We start from the raw sequence: 19,197 nt of genomic DNA, 5'->3' as shown, positions 1-19,197 counted from the left end.
AAAAAGGTCTATCCAAATCGCGCTATAGGGAGAAATTGAAAGAGGAAAAGCGTATTATTAATTTACTTTTGTCCGGAACACAAGTCTTGTTTTTTTTGTCCATCAACAACCGTTCACAGAGGCTCAGCACACTTGTTATCTTCAGGAAGTGACAAGAACTGCAAACTATTTTCAAGTGGAGCAGACGAGATGAGTCAAGAGGCGTGTGCGGGTGTGCGTGTGTGTGTGTGTGTGTGTGTGCGTGCGTGCGTGTGTGCGTGTGTGTCGAAGCGAGGAAACAAGAAGAGTCATAGGAGAACACGCGGCTGGCATCTGGCATTACACAGCAAAAACAAATAGCACCCCCCGCTGTACAAATGAATCACATGCGTTATTTTGACAGCCATATACTATACATACAGTATATACATATCATTGCTGTCGGGCAGAAACCTCTTATCTCCATATTTTGACTTTTTGTGTTTATTCGTAAATTAATTAATTATAGTAGCGGAACGACTAGCTTAACTACAATTCAGTAGAGTGTGGTAGTTAAACTGTTTGCTAAATCTAGTTGCTTTTTCGCTTGGACCACTGCTACTTGTTACTTTTACCCGGCCCCAGCAGCAGAAATGGCTTGAATCTTCTGTCTATAATGTTAGATACCATACTATATAGAGCCTCTGGTCTCTCAAACAGCAAGAAAAGATAAACTTAACTCATGTTCATGGTATCGGTCACGAGGTAGAACATTAAACCCAGAAAACAGCTTTTCAATAGTCAGTCACCCTTTGTCAGATGCTAAATGTTTTTTGCTTCATTTGCTGTCCTGGATTTTTACATAAAAGAAACATGTATTCATTCATAATAACCACAAGAACCCCTAGTGTCCTCATTCTGGGCGTGTGACAATAGGCGAACATTCAGCAAAAATAGCCTACGATGCTCAAGAGTCGCAACGAGACGCATTGGGAGCTTATAGGAGCTATTCTTGCTAACAACCAAATGGGGTTTAAGTGATTAAAATGATCTGGAGATATAAGAAAAGTATGAGCATGGACCTTGTAGCCTTACTCATTCTAAATATAGTCCCATGCCAGCACAGTGTCCACTGCTAATTGAGCATTAACGTAATGGCATGCTAAAATACAAATTTGCGTTTACTCGTGGTATTGCATAAAGATAAATCGTCGAAGCCACTGTATATGCCATTCTGTGACAATATAGATATCAGTGCAGCTATCTGCAAGCAAATTGTAGAAGGAGATTAATCTACAATAATCTACAATCTTGTTGTGATTACAATGGTTGACAGATCCTTGGGACCTCCTAAAATGTAGCTCAGCTCCAGCTATTGCGATATAGAATAGAAATGGAAATAGTTCCGTAGAAATCGATACCACACATGTAATTATGATTTCTTAACAAAAGCTATACATCCAGAAAGTGCTCTGACAACTGATTCCAGATAAAACAGACATTGCTCACTGAAAGGTTGTCCGGTCAACATGCCAGTTGCTAATAGGAATGGTATGTGACAAAGCAATTTGCCAACCAGAGCCACTGGTCGCTTTGCTTCAAGTATTCAGTAGACCTGGATACAACAAGGACGTTCACAGACGCTCCCGCGGTCCAACCATGCACATCAGCCCTCAGGGACGTGCACAGATAGACTCTAGGTGGTGCTAGAGCACCTGCCCCTTTGCCCTCTTGACCAGAAGTGCCCTTTTTTTCTCCAGTTTACAGCAGGGGTCTTCAACAGGGGGTCCGGGACCCCTAGGGGGTCCTCAGAGTTACTACAGGGGGTCCGCCAAATCTTTATGTGATATGATTTTTCTTTTTACCATAACCACTCGAAACCTAGCATCCCTTTTCTGAGGAGAACTTTAGCCAAAAGTAGCAGATCTACAAGCCCACAACGCCTCGCGCTGCGAGGCGTTGTGGGCTTGTAGATCGGCTATTTTTGGCAAAGTGGTATAGGTGTAGAGGGGAAAAAAGAGCAGACCAAGTAAACCAAAAAAAGTATAATTTACTTGAGCACCTGCCCCTCAAAATGTCTGTGCACGCCACTGTCAGCCCTGCATCACGGATGCATTACTGCATCTTGTAACACTGGATAACCTAAGCCTTGTTTTAGTTTTTTTTTGTTTGTTATCCCTGCCTCAATCACAGTCATCCTTAGAGCACGGCTGAGTAGACCGACCGACCGCCTGATCTCAGATTGTTTCGTGGAATACATTGTTCTGCAATCAAACAAAGACCATTTACATTTGGACCGTTTTTTTTTCCCCCTCTTTTTTTTTTTTGACGATCTCTTGTTCAGTCCGGTAGCCACTTTGCTACAGGGCTCTCTGGCTTCGTGCCGAGACGAGGAGGGCCGTGATGCTAATAAATGATAAATGATAGCCTGGCAACACGCTGCATGCAATTCAGGGCAAAAAAAAACGCAACCCCTCTATAACCATGACAGAATATGAACACATGGAAATGAATCCCATTTCGTTCACAAGGGACGGACCCCCCCCTCCCTCCCTCCCTCCCTTCCCTTCTCTTCTCTTCCTCTCTCTCACACGCTCGCTCGCTCTCTCTTTTTTTTTTCTCTCCCTCCCAGCCGGCTGTCTGCGACCTTAAATAACAGTCTCACTGTCAGAGCCGATTTAGTTCACCGGCTCACGGATAAATATTTGAAACGAAAGGCGGCGAGATGAGAGCAGCCAGCCCTATTTACAAGTCGGGCGCACACACCATTAGTGTGTGGTAGTGTGGGGGGGTGGGGGGGGGGGGGGGGCTAGCTGAGACTAAAGGCTGCTCTGTGTACTGTACACATGAATGCATCTGCTTTGGCAGCAGACATCGGCGAGGACACACGTACCGTCTCCCGTGCACCTGCCCCCCCCCCCCTCCTCCTCCTCCTCCTCCTCACCCCCCCCATGCCCATCTTCTCCCTCTCCCTCTCCTTCTCTCCCTCTCTCTCTCATGCTGCGGCTTCCAGACGAGACGTGCAGCCTTGTGCCACTTTGAACTCAATCCGTCGGTAGGCGTGTGTTAAATCACAATGAGCCGGGCGTGAAAAAGCAATCGCTTAACCCATTGAGACCTGAAGCCGATTCTACGTGTCTCCTAAATCTCAACAGTATTCTGAAAAAACGTATGTTTCTATATCAGTGGTGCTCAATCTTTTTCATGTCAAGGACCCCCAAAATTATATGTATTTGGCCCCGGACCCCCATCAAAATATCTTGTTCCAGGGACCCCCCAGAAGCAAAGATTTGATTTAAAAATGTTCGCTTTCAAAATATATATATTCAAGGATTTGCACACATTTTCACGATTTCTCAAAAATAGCAGATCTACAAGTAGATCTGCTATTGTAGATCTGCTATTTTTGAATAGCCAAAGTGTAAAATAATGCTTTTTAGCTCAAATCTAAAAATGACACAGTTCCAGGTCTCAATGGGTTAAATATGACGCGAAGGGCTTTTGTTGCGGGGGGGGGGATTATAAAGTCGCACAGCCATCGCCAAGCTCCCCACCCCTCCCACCCCCCTCTGAAAATAAGTCCTAATTTTCTCTAACCAAAACAGAAACGAATGGCGTAAATGGCGCGTCTTAGCATTTTGTTTTTGTCCTTTGATGTTAATAATATCATTCATATACTTGTGTGTGCGCCGTGTGCGCGCCCCAGACAGGAGCAGCATGCAGCTTATCTTACCTCAAGGGAGAGGTACCAAAACTGGACCTGGGCTGGGTTTTTTTTGGCTGTTTTTTGGGGGGGGCTGGTGTCCTTGTGGGAAACTAGTGTTAGTCCCTTTTCACGCAACAATCTCCCCCACTAATCAAAGATGAGTCCTGGCCCTGTAACTTTACCCCCCCCCACCCCCACCCACCCCTGAAAACATAAGGCTGTAAGCTCCGTACAGATGCCGGCACAATGAAGAGAAGCTCTCTATGCACAAGCACGTTCCGAGATAACCGTTCATTTCACTACACCTGAATTGCTGGCTTAACGGCGGATTTATACTTTGTTTGCCAGGCGGTGTCTCGCACCACCCGAAAACAGCCGATCTACAAGCTCGCAACGCGTCGCGCTGCGACGCGTTGCGTAGCTTGTAGATCGGCTGTTTTCAGGGAGACGAGGTGCGACGACACGCAGCCGAGTGTAACTCAGGCTTTATCTTTGCATGCAGCCTCGCTGATGGCTCTGACATTGAATCACTGTTTAGGAGGGAAAAAAAGAAAACATTTAATGGTGTTTTTTTTTTCAGTGTCTTAATCTTGCTTTCTCTTTCTTTTTAGACTGTCCCTCAGCCCCCCCCCACCCCCACCCTCTATCTCTCCTTCACTCCCACCTTCCTTCAGCATTTGTCCTTTAATTTTCAATATCACGCTTTTTGGTCTATCTGTCCCTTTCTCTCTTTTCCTGTCTCTCCGCATCTCTCACTGTCTGTCTCTTCAAAAGCCTCGGTCGCACACGAACAACACGCACGCACGCACACACACACACACACACACACACACACACACACACACACACACACACACACACACACACACACACACACACACACACACACACAAACAATATGGGCACATAATGACGGCAGTCATGGCAGAACCCACACCCCTCGCTACACCCGTTCCCCGCTCTGGCGGTTAAAGTAGAAGACGGCCCCAGCCCTCGTTAATATTCTGTTGTTGTGCGCCAGTGTGGGTTTTTTTTTTTTGTGTGTGTGTGTGTTTTGTTTCTTGTTTTTTTACTTGGAGCCCAATTGCTGTGAGCCCCGATTGCGATGGAGTGTTTTGTGTTTTTTGCAGCTGTATGTGATTGTGCTAGGGCTAGGAAAAAAGCAATGAGGGAGAGAGAGAGAGACAGAGAGACAGAGAGAGAGACAGAGGGAGAGACAGAATGATGGGCCTGGCAGTGACAGAGGCTACTGATTTACGGCCTCTTATCGTATAATGAACACGCCCCCCCCCCCCCCCCCCCCCCCCCAGTGCCCACAGACACGCGTTCCCACCATGGCTTGGGGCTATGGGGTGCTATGGCGGCAGAGGGGGGGGTTTTCAATGGAGGTGAGGTCGGCTGTTTGCTGGAGACGCAGGTGGTGGTGCTGCTGGGGGGGACGGAGGGGGGCTGGCTGGGTGGTTGGGGGGGTGGGTACCCAAGGGTCCACTCACCATGCCATGGTTCCGCCTCGCTGTGCTGGATCCTCATCTGCGCCCCTGCCTGCCATTAGGACAACGCATTGTACACAAGGTCTGGGCTTTAGCCCATTGAGACCTGAAGCCGATTCTACATGTCTCCTAAATCTCAACAGTATTCTAAAAAACGTATGTTTCTATATCAGTGGTGCTCAATCTTTTTCATGTCAAGGACCCCCAAAATTATATGTATTTGGCCGCGGACCCCCATCAAACTATTTTGTTCCAAGGACCCCCCAGAAGCAACAATTTGAGTTAAAAATGTTCGCTTTAAAAATATATGTATTCAGAGATTTGCACACATTTTCACGATTTTTCAAAAATAGCAGATCTACAAGCTCGTAGCGCGGCACTCGGTGCCGTGCTATGAGCTTGTAGATCTGCTATTTTTGAATAGCCCAAAGTGTAAAATAATGTTTTTTTTAGCTCAAATCTAAAAATGACAAAGTTCTAGGTCTTAATGGGTTAGTGAGAGGAGAGAGAGAGAGAGAGAAAAGAGAGAGGGAGTCAGCCTGGAGGAAAGAAAGGAGTAGAAAGATGTAAGAGGTGTGCAAGAAGAAGGGAGGGAGGGAAAGGAAAAGAATGAGCGAGGCGGGGGGAGCGGTGAGGGGTGGTGGGGAGGGGGGCTCACACAGAAGTGGCAGGAGTCACGGACGATGTATTTGCGATGCTGGCGAGCGTAATGTATTCCTGACTAAATTAGGTCCTGTCTGGCCTTTCGTACCCACTGCTAAACGTGATCATGGAATCGTCTTCGGATTTGTTTGACGTCGAAACGCCAGACCCCTGTGCGCCGCGCGTAAGTGAACTAGTTTACCCAGACTTGCTTAATTTGACGCAACATTTTAACCCTTTAAGCCCTGAAGAAGCATCTGGGTCACTTTTTGATTTGAGCTAAAAAGCATTATTTTACACTTTGGCTATTCAAAAATAGCAGATCTACAAGCTCATAGCGCGGCACTGAGTGCGGCGCTATGAGCTTGTAGATCTGCTATTTTTGAAAAATCGTGAAAATGTGTGCAAATCTTTTAATATATATTGTTTTAAAGCGAAAATGTTTTACTTGAATCTTTGCTTTTGGGGGTCCCTGGAACATATATCTTTAGATGGGGGTCCGTGGCCAAATACACGTCATTTTGGGGGTCCTTGACATGGAAAAAAGAACCACTGATATTATGGCGACATAAGTTTTTTTTTTTAAACTGTTGAATCCCCCAGAAGCAAAGATTTGAGTTACAAATGTTCGCTTTTCTCAACTCAAATCTCAAGATTTGCAAAAAAAATAACGATTTTTCAAAAATAGCAGATCTACAAGCTCATAGCGCGGCACTCGGTGCCGCGCTATGAGCTTGTATATCTGCTATTTTTGAATAGCCAAAGTCTAAAAACTGTAAAGTCTAAAAATGCAACACAGACGCGTCCCAGGTCTTAAAGGATTAAGGTGTTGGCTAACAGAGGCGTCGGTAGAGCAACAGGACATTAGCGTAAATAGCCCTCCGCGCGGCTCCCAGTGAGCATTAGCATCCCGCTCGCCTGTCTGATTGGGGCCCCCTAATTAAAGGCAGGTGAATCCGAGCTCAATTATTATTCCTGCGGCGTTTGTGCAAAGCCAGCCGCCCGCTCTGTGATGGATTGTGATCTCTGCTGTGGCTGAAACGCTAGAAAGAGCACAATGTCTTACAGCGGGAGCCACTGATAACTTCATGCAGACAAATAAAGACTGTCACTTTTATTGATTTTCACCCCCACAAACCCTCCCCCTCGCGCGCACACACACACACACACACATTCCCTGCTCATCCCTCTCTCTCTTTCTCTCTCTCTCTCTCTCTCTCTCTCTCTCTCTCCCTCTCTCCCTCTCGGTTTTATCCCCGTCTCCCCCATCAAAGCGTCCCCTTAATCGGGGAGCTTCAAACATCACAGGGCGTGGAAAAGCCTTTCCTAAAAGGAAAAACAAACAAAAACGCAACATGTCTTGGCATAAAGGCGTCTTCATTCTCAACCTCCTCTCAACATAAATGAATGAACGAATAAGAGCTCTTAAATACATAAAGAAATGAATAAATAAGCGCTTAAATACATAAGGACATAAATTTAAAAAAAAACACTAAAACATGCAGGATGAAATTGACATTGTCTCTTAACCGGGGCCTGGCGGTGGCAACCACATAACGAGAAATGCAATTTATTCCCCGGCACGATGCCACTTGGACAGGCAGATAATGAAACGCGTAGGTCATCAGCGGTGACTTAAACCTTCAGCAGTGGAGTGAAATACATTAAATATCCAGAACATTACATAGCTGGCACAGCTGTAAGGGAGCGTGTGTGTGTGTGTGTGTGTGTGTGTGTGTGTGTGGGTGGGGGGGGGGGTAAATGATGTGGGGCCTCTTCAGACACAGGGACACAATTAGTCATTGGGCTGCTGGTGAGAGCACCCCTGCAAATCATAATAGCCCTGATCATTGACATCTGAATACCATTACTCTGCCCCCCTCCGGGGTTCAGATCTGTGATGCTGTGGAGCAGAGAGTGTGTAAGAATGGAATGGAATGGAATGGAATGCCTCTGGACTCTTTATTTCACTTTGGAACATTTTTCTTTTTCTTTTTTTTTTTCTCCTTTCTTTTAACCACTTAAAGGGGCATCATGAAACCCTTGGCTGATTTCGAGGTTTGTTCTTTTCCGTATGTGGTAAAAAAAAAAAAAAAACCTACTGCAGAAGATTAAAAACATGAATGACTGGCTGCATAATGCTGACCTTATATAGTACACTGTGATGTAAGCAACACAACCTGCAGCTAATCTAACGGGTGTAGTGTAGATTGAATTGTGTGAATGTGCGAGCATTGACCAGGGGCACATGCGCCTAAATCTAGCACACCCATTATTCATTTTATTAGCCGCAGCTGCGTTGCTTATTAGCCTGCCATTACCCTTCACTGAAAAACAAACTACAAAATCGAGGGTTTCGTGCCCCTTTAAACCCTATTTTCCGTTGCGTTGTGAGCTTGTGGACCTTTTTTCGCTATTTTTGAAACGTCTTGAAATGTCTTTCCTGTAAAGACATTGGAAGTGGCTAAGGCCTATTTCCTTGTTTTGCCTCCGCATGATTTGAAGAAGCGGCCACAGTCAGGGTTGTCCATGACTACCGCTGACAGTCTTTATCTGGTGGCCTATTTACTTGACATATCACCAGACAGGTGATACCAAATCACATGCAATGGGCACTGTATGCAGGCATGTATCTGTTTAGAGCGCGTAACGAGACTAGGACCCGATGGACCCACCAAGCCTCGGCTTAACCCATTAAGACCTGAGGCGATTCTTTAAAAAAATCTAAATCCTAACAGTTTTTGGAAAGAAATCAAAAAAAAAAGTTTCACAATTTTTCAAAAATAGCAGATCTACAAGCTCATAGCGCGGCACTCTGTGCCGCGCTATGAGCTTGTAGATCTGCTATTTTTGAATAGCCAAAGAAATCTCAAGTGACACAGATGCGTTCCAGGTCTTAATGGCTTAACTAAGGAGAAATAAAATCCATACTAAATAATGTTATTGTACATCCCTTGACTCAATATTGACTCGGCATTGCCTCTCAGGTCCACCAAATGGCCTATACTTCATGATGGACTGATAAGCTACAGTCAGCACAGGATGATCAAGTAAATTAATGTTGCTGGTTTATATGCAAAGACTTGCTATCTTTGATCTGAGCTAAATAAATCTTCCACTGCTCAAATCTAACGGCGGCCGTAGTATACTTAACACAGCACAATTTATTAAGATGAAAGTCATTGTCCTTACAACCTACATACAATGAACATTAATACATAAATAAACACAAATTTGAGCTTGTAGATGGGCTATTTTCGCACAACAACACCATCATAAGATGAAGTCTAGAATAGGGCATACAGTAAAAGGTTAAACCCTCTTACTCCAGCTATGTGCTACTCCAATTTCACAACAATGAACGTACAACATACAGTAGCCAGCATGCAGGTAATCTGTCATGGAACACAATAGGAAAAATAGCTGCCTTAGAGTGTTGAACCGGTTTGACATGTCTATCTTCTAGACTCGGTGAATAACAGTTACTCCTAATGTCCTATTTTCCTAAAGCCTCTGTAACAGCATGGCTGAGTAATTACGCTGTAAAGTAGATACTACTAATGATTGCTGTTAACGAACAAGTACAAATAATGATTTAGATTATTATTAAACTGGGAGGAGATTCGGTCTGCTTTGGCATAGACTCAACAATTGTCTGCTGCAAAATCTCTACTCGATCTTTAGATGCGTTCCTCATACCGTATCAGTGGCTGTTTACTATATCAGAATCTCTGAAGAGGATTTCTTTTTTTAAGGCAGTTTTGAGAAACCATAAGAAAGTGCCCATCGCAACCTAACAGATCCATGAGAACTCTCCTTACATTATATCAATCAATCGATCAACTTTATTTGTGTAGACTCAGGGGTCCATTAAAAACAAACAACATAAAAAATCACTATACATACAGTACATAAAGAACACCCCTATACCATAAAACATCAGCTATTACAAGAGACAATCATTCCAGTGTTTCCAGAAAGTAGACTGATATCTAGTAACAGTGAGGCTGGGGTTAGACAACAGCATAAGAATAGAATTCTGAGACTCATTCAGTCGACACATACATTTGTACATCAAGTTTCTCAATAGGGCATGAAAAGTGTTATTTTTCATGCCCTATAATACTTTGGATCCTTCTAGGTTTGGGTAAAGGTATTATTTTTATGCGATCAGTTCTGTATCTGCAAATGTTGGTTTTGGGTGAAAACTATGGAGATTTAAAAATTCAACTTCAAAGCTGCCTTCTTATCATCCAGGCTTTAAATAAATAAAAAATAAACCTCCAACAACACTTTTGAATTACTTTTGAATTCACCTGTGCCTTCACCTCAATAAAAACAAGAATATCATAAAAAATGTTAGACAGCATTCACTGTCACGTCTTTCCTATGAGCTCAGTTGCTTTCTTACATAATAGTTGTAGTTTAGGATCCTGCTTTTGATGTTAAAAATCAGCTATGACTTTCAGAGCTGTCAGAGCCTCAAAAACCATAGCGCAAAATGAGCTCAAATAAAAGTCAAATTTATACACAACCTCCTTAAAGAGATTAAGTTGTATCAAGATCTGTGGCCAGGTGCGACCATTTGTAGAATAATTGATGGGATATTAGTGGCAACGGTATATCGCAGGTTACTTTTAGATGCGTTTTATCACAGTAGCTGTGAAATATTGTTATTTAATCTTTTCCCCTTTTTTTTATAAATCTTTTTATTGGAGAATAACAATTCTAACATTCAGCCATTAAATAATACAACTCTCCGTAAAAATATATATATTTTTAAACAAGACATTGACAACAAAATAAAACTATTACAAGATAAAAATTAAATGACAGTAAACAATAACACAAAGAAAAAACAGTAAAATAGAAACACTTAACATTACTCCCTCCCACCCATCCATCAATCCAACCCACCCACCCACTTACCTAACCCCTACATTTAAAAAAACAGATCCATCATATTAACTTCTCCAAACAATAGGATTTACACATTAGAACACAGCTGTCCAAATAGTCACATAAAACAAAACCAGACAAATTAAATGACAAAAGCAAAATTCAAACGTCACCCATCAGGCAATAGCCCCAAAAGTATGTCACAAAAGGTTGCCACTGTAAGTAGAACACGGGCAAGAAGTGACGTAAAAGCATTAATTTCAGATTGTTTCCGGGTTACAGCTAAAGTCTCATCCAGAATACCAAATATTGCAATTAAAGGGTAAGGCTGTATATCAATTTGTGTTATTTTTGTAGGACATTTCACAAACCTAGTTGTAGTTTGTCTATTTTCACAATTTATTTCTGGAACAGAGTCAAACTAAATGTCATGCCTACAATTCCAAGTGCTTGTCAGGGTGGGGGGTCCAGTTCAAATATGATCCCTTTTTTTTGGGAGGGGGGGCCCTGAAAAGTTTGGGAACCCTTACATTAAACGGCGGTTTCCAACATTCTATTGATTCTATGTTATGTGAAATCCCTTGTCTACATCATGTCAGCTGCTTACATTCATAGATAGCCCATATACTTCCATGTTCACAGCTACCTAGGTTGCTGGGGGACCCATTATGGTTATTGCTATGGATACAGGGATCCACACGGCCTGCAGTACTCCATATCAAACTAATGCGCCAAGAGTAGATTAGTCGTCAGATTGATTTAGGCCATCTATCGATCATCTTCTGACCGTTTATTCTATTGATCACTTTTTCGATTAATCACATACTGTATTCGAAAAGCATGCTTAAGAATGTGTGTGTGTGTGTGTGTGTGTGTACTGTATGTATGTGTGTGTGTGTGTGTGTGTGTGTGTGTGTGTGTGTGTGTGTGTGTGTGTGTGTGTGTGTGTGTGTGTGTGTGTGTGTGTGTGTGTGTGTGTGTGTGTGTGTGTACAGTATTTGTCAATGAATCATGATGTTATTTGATACTTCACACAACGCGTCACATGTGCAGATTGGCTATTTTCACTATTTATTTATTTAATTTAAAATGTTTTAAACTTTAATGATCTGCCCAAAGTAGGCTTTGGTTATTAATCGGTTATTTTATTACATGATCGTATCTTTTATAATTGATCAAATCCATTAGTTTGATTAGCTGTTGCACCCCTAGATTGATTACTTCCTTTTTTGTGTTTGATAGGGAAGCATGTCGTAGCCATGAATGGAAATCATTCCATAGTGGTTACACCACCATTATTTTATTTTTTTGTAGCTGGCTAACTAACAGCTGTTTCGCTGATAGTGTGTCGTTTCCCAGGGCAACGGTTGCAAACAGGAAGTTCACAAAGGTTGGAATGTGCAGAAAAACTGCTTTCTTCCCGAATAACCTGAAAGTGTCCTCCATGACAACTTAAACCCTATACTTCGTTGTACATCAAATAACGCAAATGGCTGTTCTACAAGAAGCTTGCATCGTGTTCTTGTGGGTCTGCTACTTTACTGAATGTTTTCGCCGAATGTCCACCTGTTTTTGCAGACGTTCATTATTATGCCTATAAAGACATGCCCAGGATAGGTATGCCAGTGTTCACATGGTTAATTGTACGATCACAATATGTCGTGAAGAAATGAGCGGGCTTCAGACAGCTATCAGAATCCAGACACACAAATCAAGAGAATCAGGAGGGCTTTATTTATCACTGACTCATACCTGCAGCAAAATGTTGGTGTGGCGTCACTTTAATTTTTGTTATTAGGCTATACAGTGGTGTAAATCTCATCTATGTAACAGAGTCTGATGTGACAATGAGACAATGTGTCTGTATTGATGGTGTTAAATCTCCCTACCTCACCTGCCCTGTTAGGGTCCCACAGGGTTCAATGCTGGGTCCCATTTTGTTTTCTTTGTACATCAATGATCTACCAGATGTGTGTCAAAATGTCCATGCCCAGATGTATGCAGATGATGTAGTCATGTCATATGGTAGGGACTTGACAGAGACTTCCTTATTCCTGACATCTGTTCTGACCAGTGTCTCAACCCTAACCTTTAAAAGTCACATCAAGAAGGTCTCCAACACTGTCAACTTAAACTTGCAAAATTTCAAACAAATCAGGCCTTTTCTAACAGTTGGAGCTACCAGGACGTACTTGCACTGTATGATCTTCTCTCACATCAATCTCACATCGAATACTGTTTCCCAAATTGGTCTTGCACAGGTGTGACGACACTCAAGCCTCTAGAACAGCTATATAAAAGAGCCATAAAGGTGTTTGATAAAAACCCGGTACCATCATTGCAGCGTCCTAAAATAATATCGTTTTTTTTACCTTTGGTAACTGGAAGCTCTTCAAACAGGCATGTGCCGTGTATAAAACTTTACATGGTTCATGCCCGCCTCCTGTGTGGAGGAATTTATAAAAATGGGCATCGGTACAAGGGCCGTCACCAGAGGGGATTGTGAGGCGCAGTCTAGACGCACAGCAAAAATTCCTTTTCAGTTCAGGGAAGTGCAATTTGGAACAATGTACCCACTTACATAAGAGAGTCCATCCTTTACATCTTTTAAGGTCCAACTAAAAGGATGGATCATCGACAATCAAACATGTGAACATTTTTAAATAGTTTAAAGAGTCTCTGGTATTTTAGATAAATCTAAAACTAGACCTTTTTTACTTTTGCTTTTTTCTCTTCTGTTTGTATCCTTTTAGTAATGTTTATGTGTGCTCTTTCTGTAATTTCGCTTTTTTTCTGAATGGAGACTACGGATGGAAATTTGCATTCTTGATAAATCCGGCGTATTTGCGTTGTATGTGTGGTGTTCATTAATGTGTGCTGTCCCTCCCAAATAAACATATGAATAAATAAATGTTCCGCAAGACTGTGCTAACAAACCGCAGTACGATATCCAAGGTAATAAGACACACAAATCAAGAGAATCAAGAGGGCTTTATTTATCACAGACTCATACCTGCAGCAGTACTGGATTGTAATGAGAAAAGCCTAAAGAAGATAAAATAAGGTTAAGAATATGGTCAAAAAGTACATGGCAGGGGGGCAGATGGCTGAATGGTCGGGGAGCATAATGGGCCCAATGCTCTGATCAGCAACTCCCCGGTTCAATAGGCTCTATGCACAGCAGCCATATTGGGAATGAATTGGGCCCCTTCCTTACTTCCGTCACAGGTGTTACCAATAATACTAATTAAGGCTCTGTTCCATTTAGTGTGGCACAGTGGTCTCTTATTTTCAAGGACCCCCATAACTCTGAGAGTGTACAAATGGAACCAAATGGACCCTCACAGGTCCATTTGGTTCCATTTGTACACTCTCAGAGTTACACACCCACCATAAGGGGCCATTTGGGAACCAAAATGGGGTGTTTCTAGTGAGCCAACATGCACAATATCAGCACCCTGACCAGAATGGAACAGAGCCTTCATTAGTATCATTGGTAAAACCTGTGAAGGAAGTAAGAAGAGGCCCGATTTCTTTACAATATGGCTGCTGTGCATAGAGCCTATTCCCAGCCGGCCAGATCATTTGCTTTATTTCATCCGTCTACTCTCTCTCCACATTTCCTGTATCTCTCCAATATCACTTTTAATAAAGGCAAAAAAAAAAAGGTACAGTTAAGACACACAAAATGACCTGTGCTTTCTCCCGTGACATTTCAGCAGGTGACCACCCGTACGAGTGCGAGTTCTGCGGGAGCTGCTTCCGTGACGAGAGCACGCTGAAGGGCCACAAGCGCATCCACACTGGCGAGAAGCCCTATGAATGTAACGGCTGTGGGAAGAAGTTCAGCCTCAAGCACCAGCTGGAGACCCACTACCGTGTGCACACCGGTAAGACACGCCGCCGCCGTCGTCACCTCTGTCACGCCTGTGTGTTTTGTGTGTCAACCCCATAACAAGCAGTAAGATGACTGTCAGGCAGAAACCTCTTATCTCCATTCTTTTTTTTCGTAAACTAACGCCTTACTTGATCATGCTAGAGCGTCACACAAAAGTATCCAAAATAGCAGATCCGCAAGCTGGAAACGCGGCTCAAAACGCGGGCTTTGAGCTTGTAGATCTGCTATTTTTTTTATTTGAATCCTGACAAGTAACAGTTTTGGACGATGTGCAAGTCAAGGGGCATAACATCATACCAGGATTACTGTAATCATATTAACCACTCGGGGCTCTGTACTAGGTTTGCTCTTTATTTTCCCTCTACACCAAATATCTTTGCGGAAAATAGCTGATCTGGTCAGCTATTTTTGCTGCTATTATTATCTCTCAACTTCACTAATTGTTGCTTATTTATACTTTATTACACATATCTTTTTATTTGTTTTGTCCCATTGTATGAGTTTGTGCTCGCATATACAGTAGCGATTATTGTGGTCTGTTGTTTGTTGTCATTCTTTATGTACAGCATTGGTTCTCAAAGTGAGGTCCGGGGACCCCCAGTGGTACTTGAGGGGGGTTCCAGGCGGTCCCCAGCTAAATGATGGATAGGAACCAAATAGACTCTTATGGGTCTGTAACTCTGAGAGTGTACAAATGGAACCAAATGGACCCTAACAGGGCCATTTGGTTCCATTTGTACACTCTCAGAGTTAAACTAACATTGATTTTAGAGATAGAGATGCCATTAAATGGGGTCCGTAGCCCTAATGCATGTCAAACAGGGGGTCCTTGATATTAAAATGGTTGAGAATCACTTCTAGAGACGTACACATCTTCTCTCATGGTGGTCCCTGACTTATCTTTTCAAATGGGGGTCTGCGGGCTAATAAGTGTCAATTTGGGGGTCCTTGACATGAAAAGGTTTGAGAACCACTGATGTACAGTATGTTAAAAAAAAAAGTATAGTCTAAAGGCTTTGAAGAGAAAGGGAGAGATACATTTTTTGCAGGCATAATTTGTGCATAAATTGCAGGCCAGCCCATCTAAAAGTAAATGTAATCACATCAAGTCACTGAATGTAGGCATTCCAGTGGATCACTTAGCTGATCGTTAGCAGGTAATCAAAGTCGCCCTCCTAACCCTTCTTTGTCACCATGGGCCCTCAGCCACTTACAATACAGCGGTCAAGATGTGACCCTGGTGTAAAATATTGATGTTGAGGATCTCTGCTGCAGACAGTAGTGATGGGAGCTGCCGTTCATCTCAGTGACTCGAGTCATCTCATTCAGTTCACTGGAAAGATGAGTTCCGATAATGCGTTCACCATTCAGTACCTCCCGTTCCGCCCTCCTTACGTAGTTCAGTCCAATGAAAGAAAGGGGAACGTCTCTCCTAGTAGAAATCACACCCAGTGTGAAGTGAGCGGTGATGTTTATGAGTTATTAATTTCATCATGCATCTCGGTAGCCAATCACAGCTACATCATTATTAATTTCATCATGCGTCTCGCTAGCCAATCACAGCGCGTCTGCGAAGTTTGAAGTTAATTTCATCATGTGTCTCGCTAGCCAATCACAGCACGTCCTGCAAAGCTTAGCCTATGGGCGTGTTTTCCACAGCATGGCGTCACAGCGAAAGACACATTTTCACGACGGAAAGAAAAACTGATGGGTTTAGGACCCATCCTAAAACGGATGGGTCCTAAACCCTCTTATAGGAGCGGTTGCACCGCTCAACAAGTGGTGCAGGGAAGATCTTTTTCAAACCAAACTGCAGAGATGTGAAAATGATTCGCCCCAAAACGAAGGGCTCAGAAGGATCCGTATTGATCCACAACATGCATTTCCAGCTCCATTAAGATCTTGACATGGTGACATGGCTGATCTTTACGCGCTTGACTGTGTTTTGATGAGGAAATAAATATCCTCTGGAATGAACGCTAGTTACTGAGAGTGAGGGATAAGTGGGCATCTAGGACGGTAGCCATGGCTTTAAGCTCTCTCACACAAACTACTTCTCTGCCTCACACACACACACACACACACACACACACACACACACACACACACACACACACACACACACACACACACGCGTACGCACGCGCCACACACTCCCTCCCATGTCCCATTCAATAAGCCAGCTGTTAAGCCACACTATCAAGGCAGTCTGTCAAATAATTGCCTCCCCCCCCGTCCACCCTTTCCCCTTTTGTGGGGGCTGGGGGGCTTTGCGGTAAGCTTGGGAGCACGAGCAGATAACAAGAGCAAGTGACAAGCTCATAGTCAAAGGCCACCCTGCACAAAAGGGAGCTGCTTGATGAATCATCGACGTTGGCAACACTGACCCCTCCCCCCACTGGCTCACACACATCCCTACGTAGGATCAATACCCCCCCCCCCTCCAGACTCACACATCCCTATACTTCTGATCAATACCCCCCACCCCCCCCACCACCCCCAACCCAGCCTCACACATCCCTACGTCAGATCAATAACCCCCCGGCCCATTTGCAATTCATTATCAGAACGGTTATTTGAGGCGACCCTGTTTACAGTGTGGTTATTGTTTACACTGCTTGTGGAGGGCTTGTGGCGTTAACACGGGGCCATAATGAGCCACATTGCATATGTTATGTTTGTGCAGGCTGGTGGGTAAATGCCACCGCGACCCGAGTATAGTCAGGTCAAGGTCAGGCGGCTCCCTCTAAGCTTTTACAAAAAAGGAGAGAAAAATCACAAACGGGCCCTGGGAATGCAGCGGCCCATTTGGTTGGGCACACATCCATCGGTATCCGAGTCTGGGAAGGTGACAGTGTGCATTGAGCCAGATCACTTCCGACAGCTCGTTTCAAATGCCATTGGTAAAGGTCGGCATTTACATGTCTAATTTGCGTCTGTCGGTTTGAGCGCGGGCAGATTATTCCCTGCCATCGCTTTAATCACGAGCGCATTTAGGGACGTGTGCTGCTGCTGAATGGAAGCGTGCCTTTTGAATAGAACGAACGGCCCCACAGCAAACACCCCAGTGTTATGGTCTGATTTATGGGACCTGCATGATTCTTATTGAAATGGCATTGCACTAGAGTAAACCGTGCCATCGTTTTTGTAGGTTGGTTAAAACAGAGCGGGTTTACATGCTGGAGCTATCATTGAATTTGAGAAATATTATCAGTATATTTTCAGTCTTGGAAAAGATTTCAAATACATGCACCATATTTTTACATCTTCAATGTAGCTATTAGTCCATGTATTTGGCAGCCCAGACGATGCATAAAGTCAAATGAACAAATAAATCATTATGGGCGCAAAGTGGACAACTGTGTTTCAGTAGGCGTTGCTCAAATACAAAACAAAATATCTTGTAATATCGCCAATTCCTTAATTGAGTAATTTGAGTCTAAAACTACATACTAATAAATTTCTTTAATAATCCATCGTTGTGTTATCCATCTGTTTATTTATTTGATTATTTATTTTTTATAGTAGATTTAAATAACAATATGTAACAGCATTTTTAATCTTGAGCCATGCTACAGTGTCTTGACAGGTGCATGGCAAAGGAATCTGTTTCTCCTTTTGTTCTCCTGCACAACATGAGCTGAAACAATAACCGTGTCACATTCACAGTTCTAAAGTCCCCTACTGTGGGTGGCTTCTTAATAAAGACAGTAATGAGAATTGATAATGGCTGAACACAAAAGGATTTCTATGCCTTTAACCATGAGAGTAATTAGGGGCATTCAGTTAGATCAGGCCGTCCTTCAAGCATCTAACTCTTTAGATTGTATTCCCAGATAACCAGGCACACCCACACCGCATGTGTCTTAAGCAATACTGTATTCCTTCTTCAACAGGGGGTCTGGGACCCCTAAGGGGTCCTCAGATTTACTACAGGGCGGCCGCCAAATCTTTGTGTGACATTAACCACTTCAACCTTAGCATCCCTATTCTGCGGGGAGCATTCGCCGAAAATAGCCGATCTACAAGCTTGGCTATTTTCGGCAGAGAGGTTTGTTGTAAAGGGGGAAAAAAGAGCAGACCAGGTACAGAGCCAAAGGTCACATATTACTAAGTATTAAGAATTTAAACAACACTGATGATAGTGCTGTCAAACACGTCTATGAAGCCATCTATGAAATCTATGAAAAAGTTGAATGTGCAACACAATTTTATACAATATGTTGTGGGTGGGGTCCCTGCTTCATCTCTCTCTCAGCTAAGGGGGTCCTTGGCCTGAAAACCCCTTGGAAGACCCCTGCTGTAATCGAATCAGTGCGTCGTTGTTGTTGTTGCCCACTCCAAACATAACCCATTAAGACCGGGGACGCATCTGCGTCTCATTTTAAGATTACTTTGGGCTATTCAAAAATAGCAGATCTACAAGCTCATAGCGCGGCACCGAGTGCCGCGCTACGAGCTTGTAGATCTGCTATTTTTGAAAAATCTTGAAAAAATATTTTCCAGATTTTTTTCAAAAAAACTGTTGAGATTTAGAATTGTTTTAAGAATCGCCTCAGGTCTTAATGGGTTAACACAGTCACCTCCCTCTCCCCCCCCCCCCC

The 19,197-nt window shown here is 43.3% G+C and overlaps 1 protein-coding gene across 1 annotated transcript in view; it reads left to right on the top strand.

Annotated features, from left to right (window-relative positions):
* The window catches only part of zbtb16a (zinc finger and BTB domain containing 16a), a 176,291-nt gene that overhangs the window by 156,826 nt on the left and 268 nt on the right, over nucleotides 1–19,197 (top strand). Inside the window, 1 exon segment of the mRNA XM_084073300.1 lies at nucleotides 14,415–14,585. Coding sequence (XP_083929426.1) covers nucleotides 14,415–14,585 — 171 coding nt within the window.

Source organism: Gymnoscopelus microlampas (genome assembly GCF_963454915.1).
Source record: "Gymnoscopelus microlampas genome assembly, chromosome: 12".
Lineage (NCBI taxonomy): Eukaryota > Metazoa > Chordata > Actinopteri > Myctophiformes > Myctophidae > Gymnoscopelus > Gymnoscopelus microlampas.
This window is presented reverse-complemented; position numbering and strand designations above follow the sequence as displayed.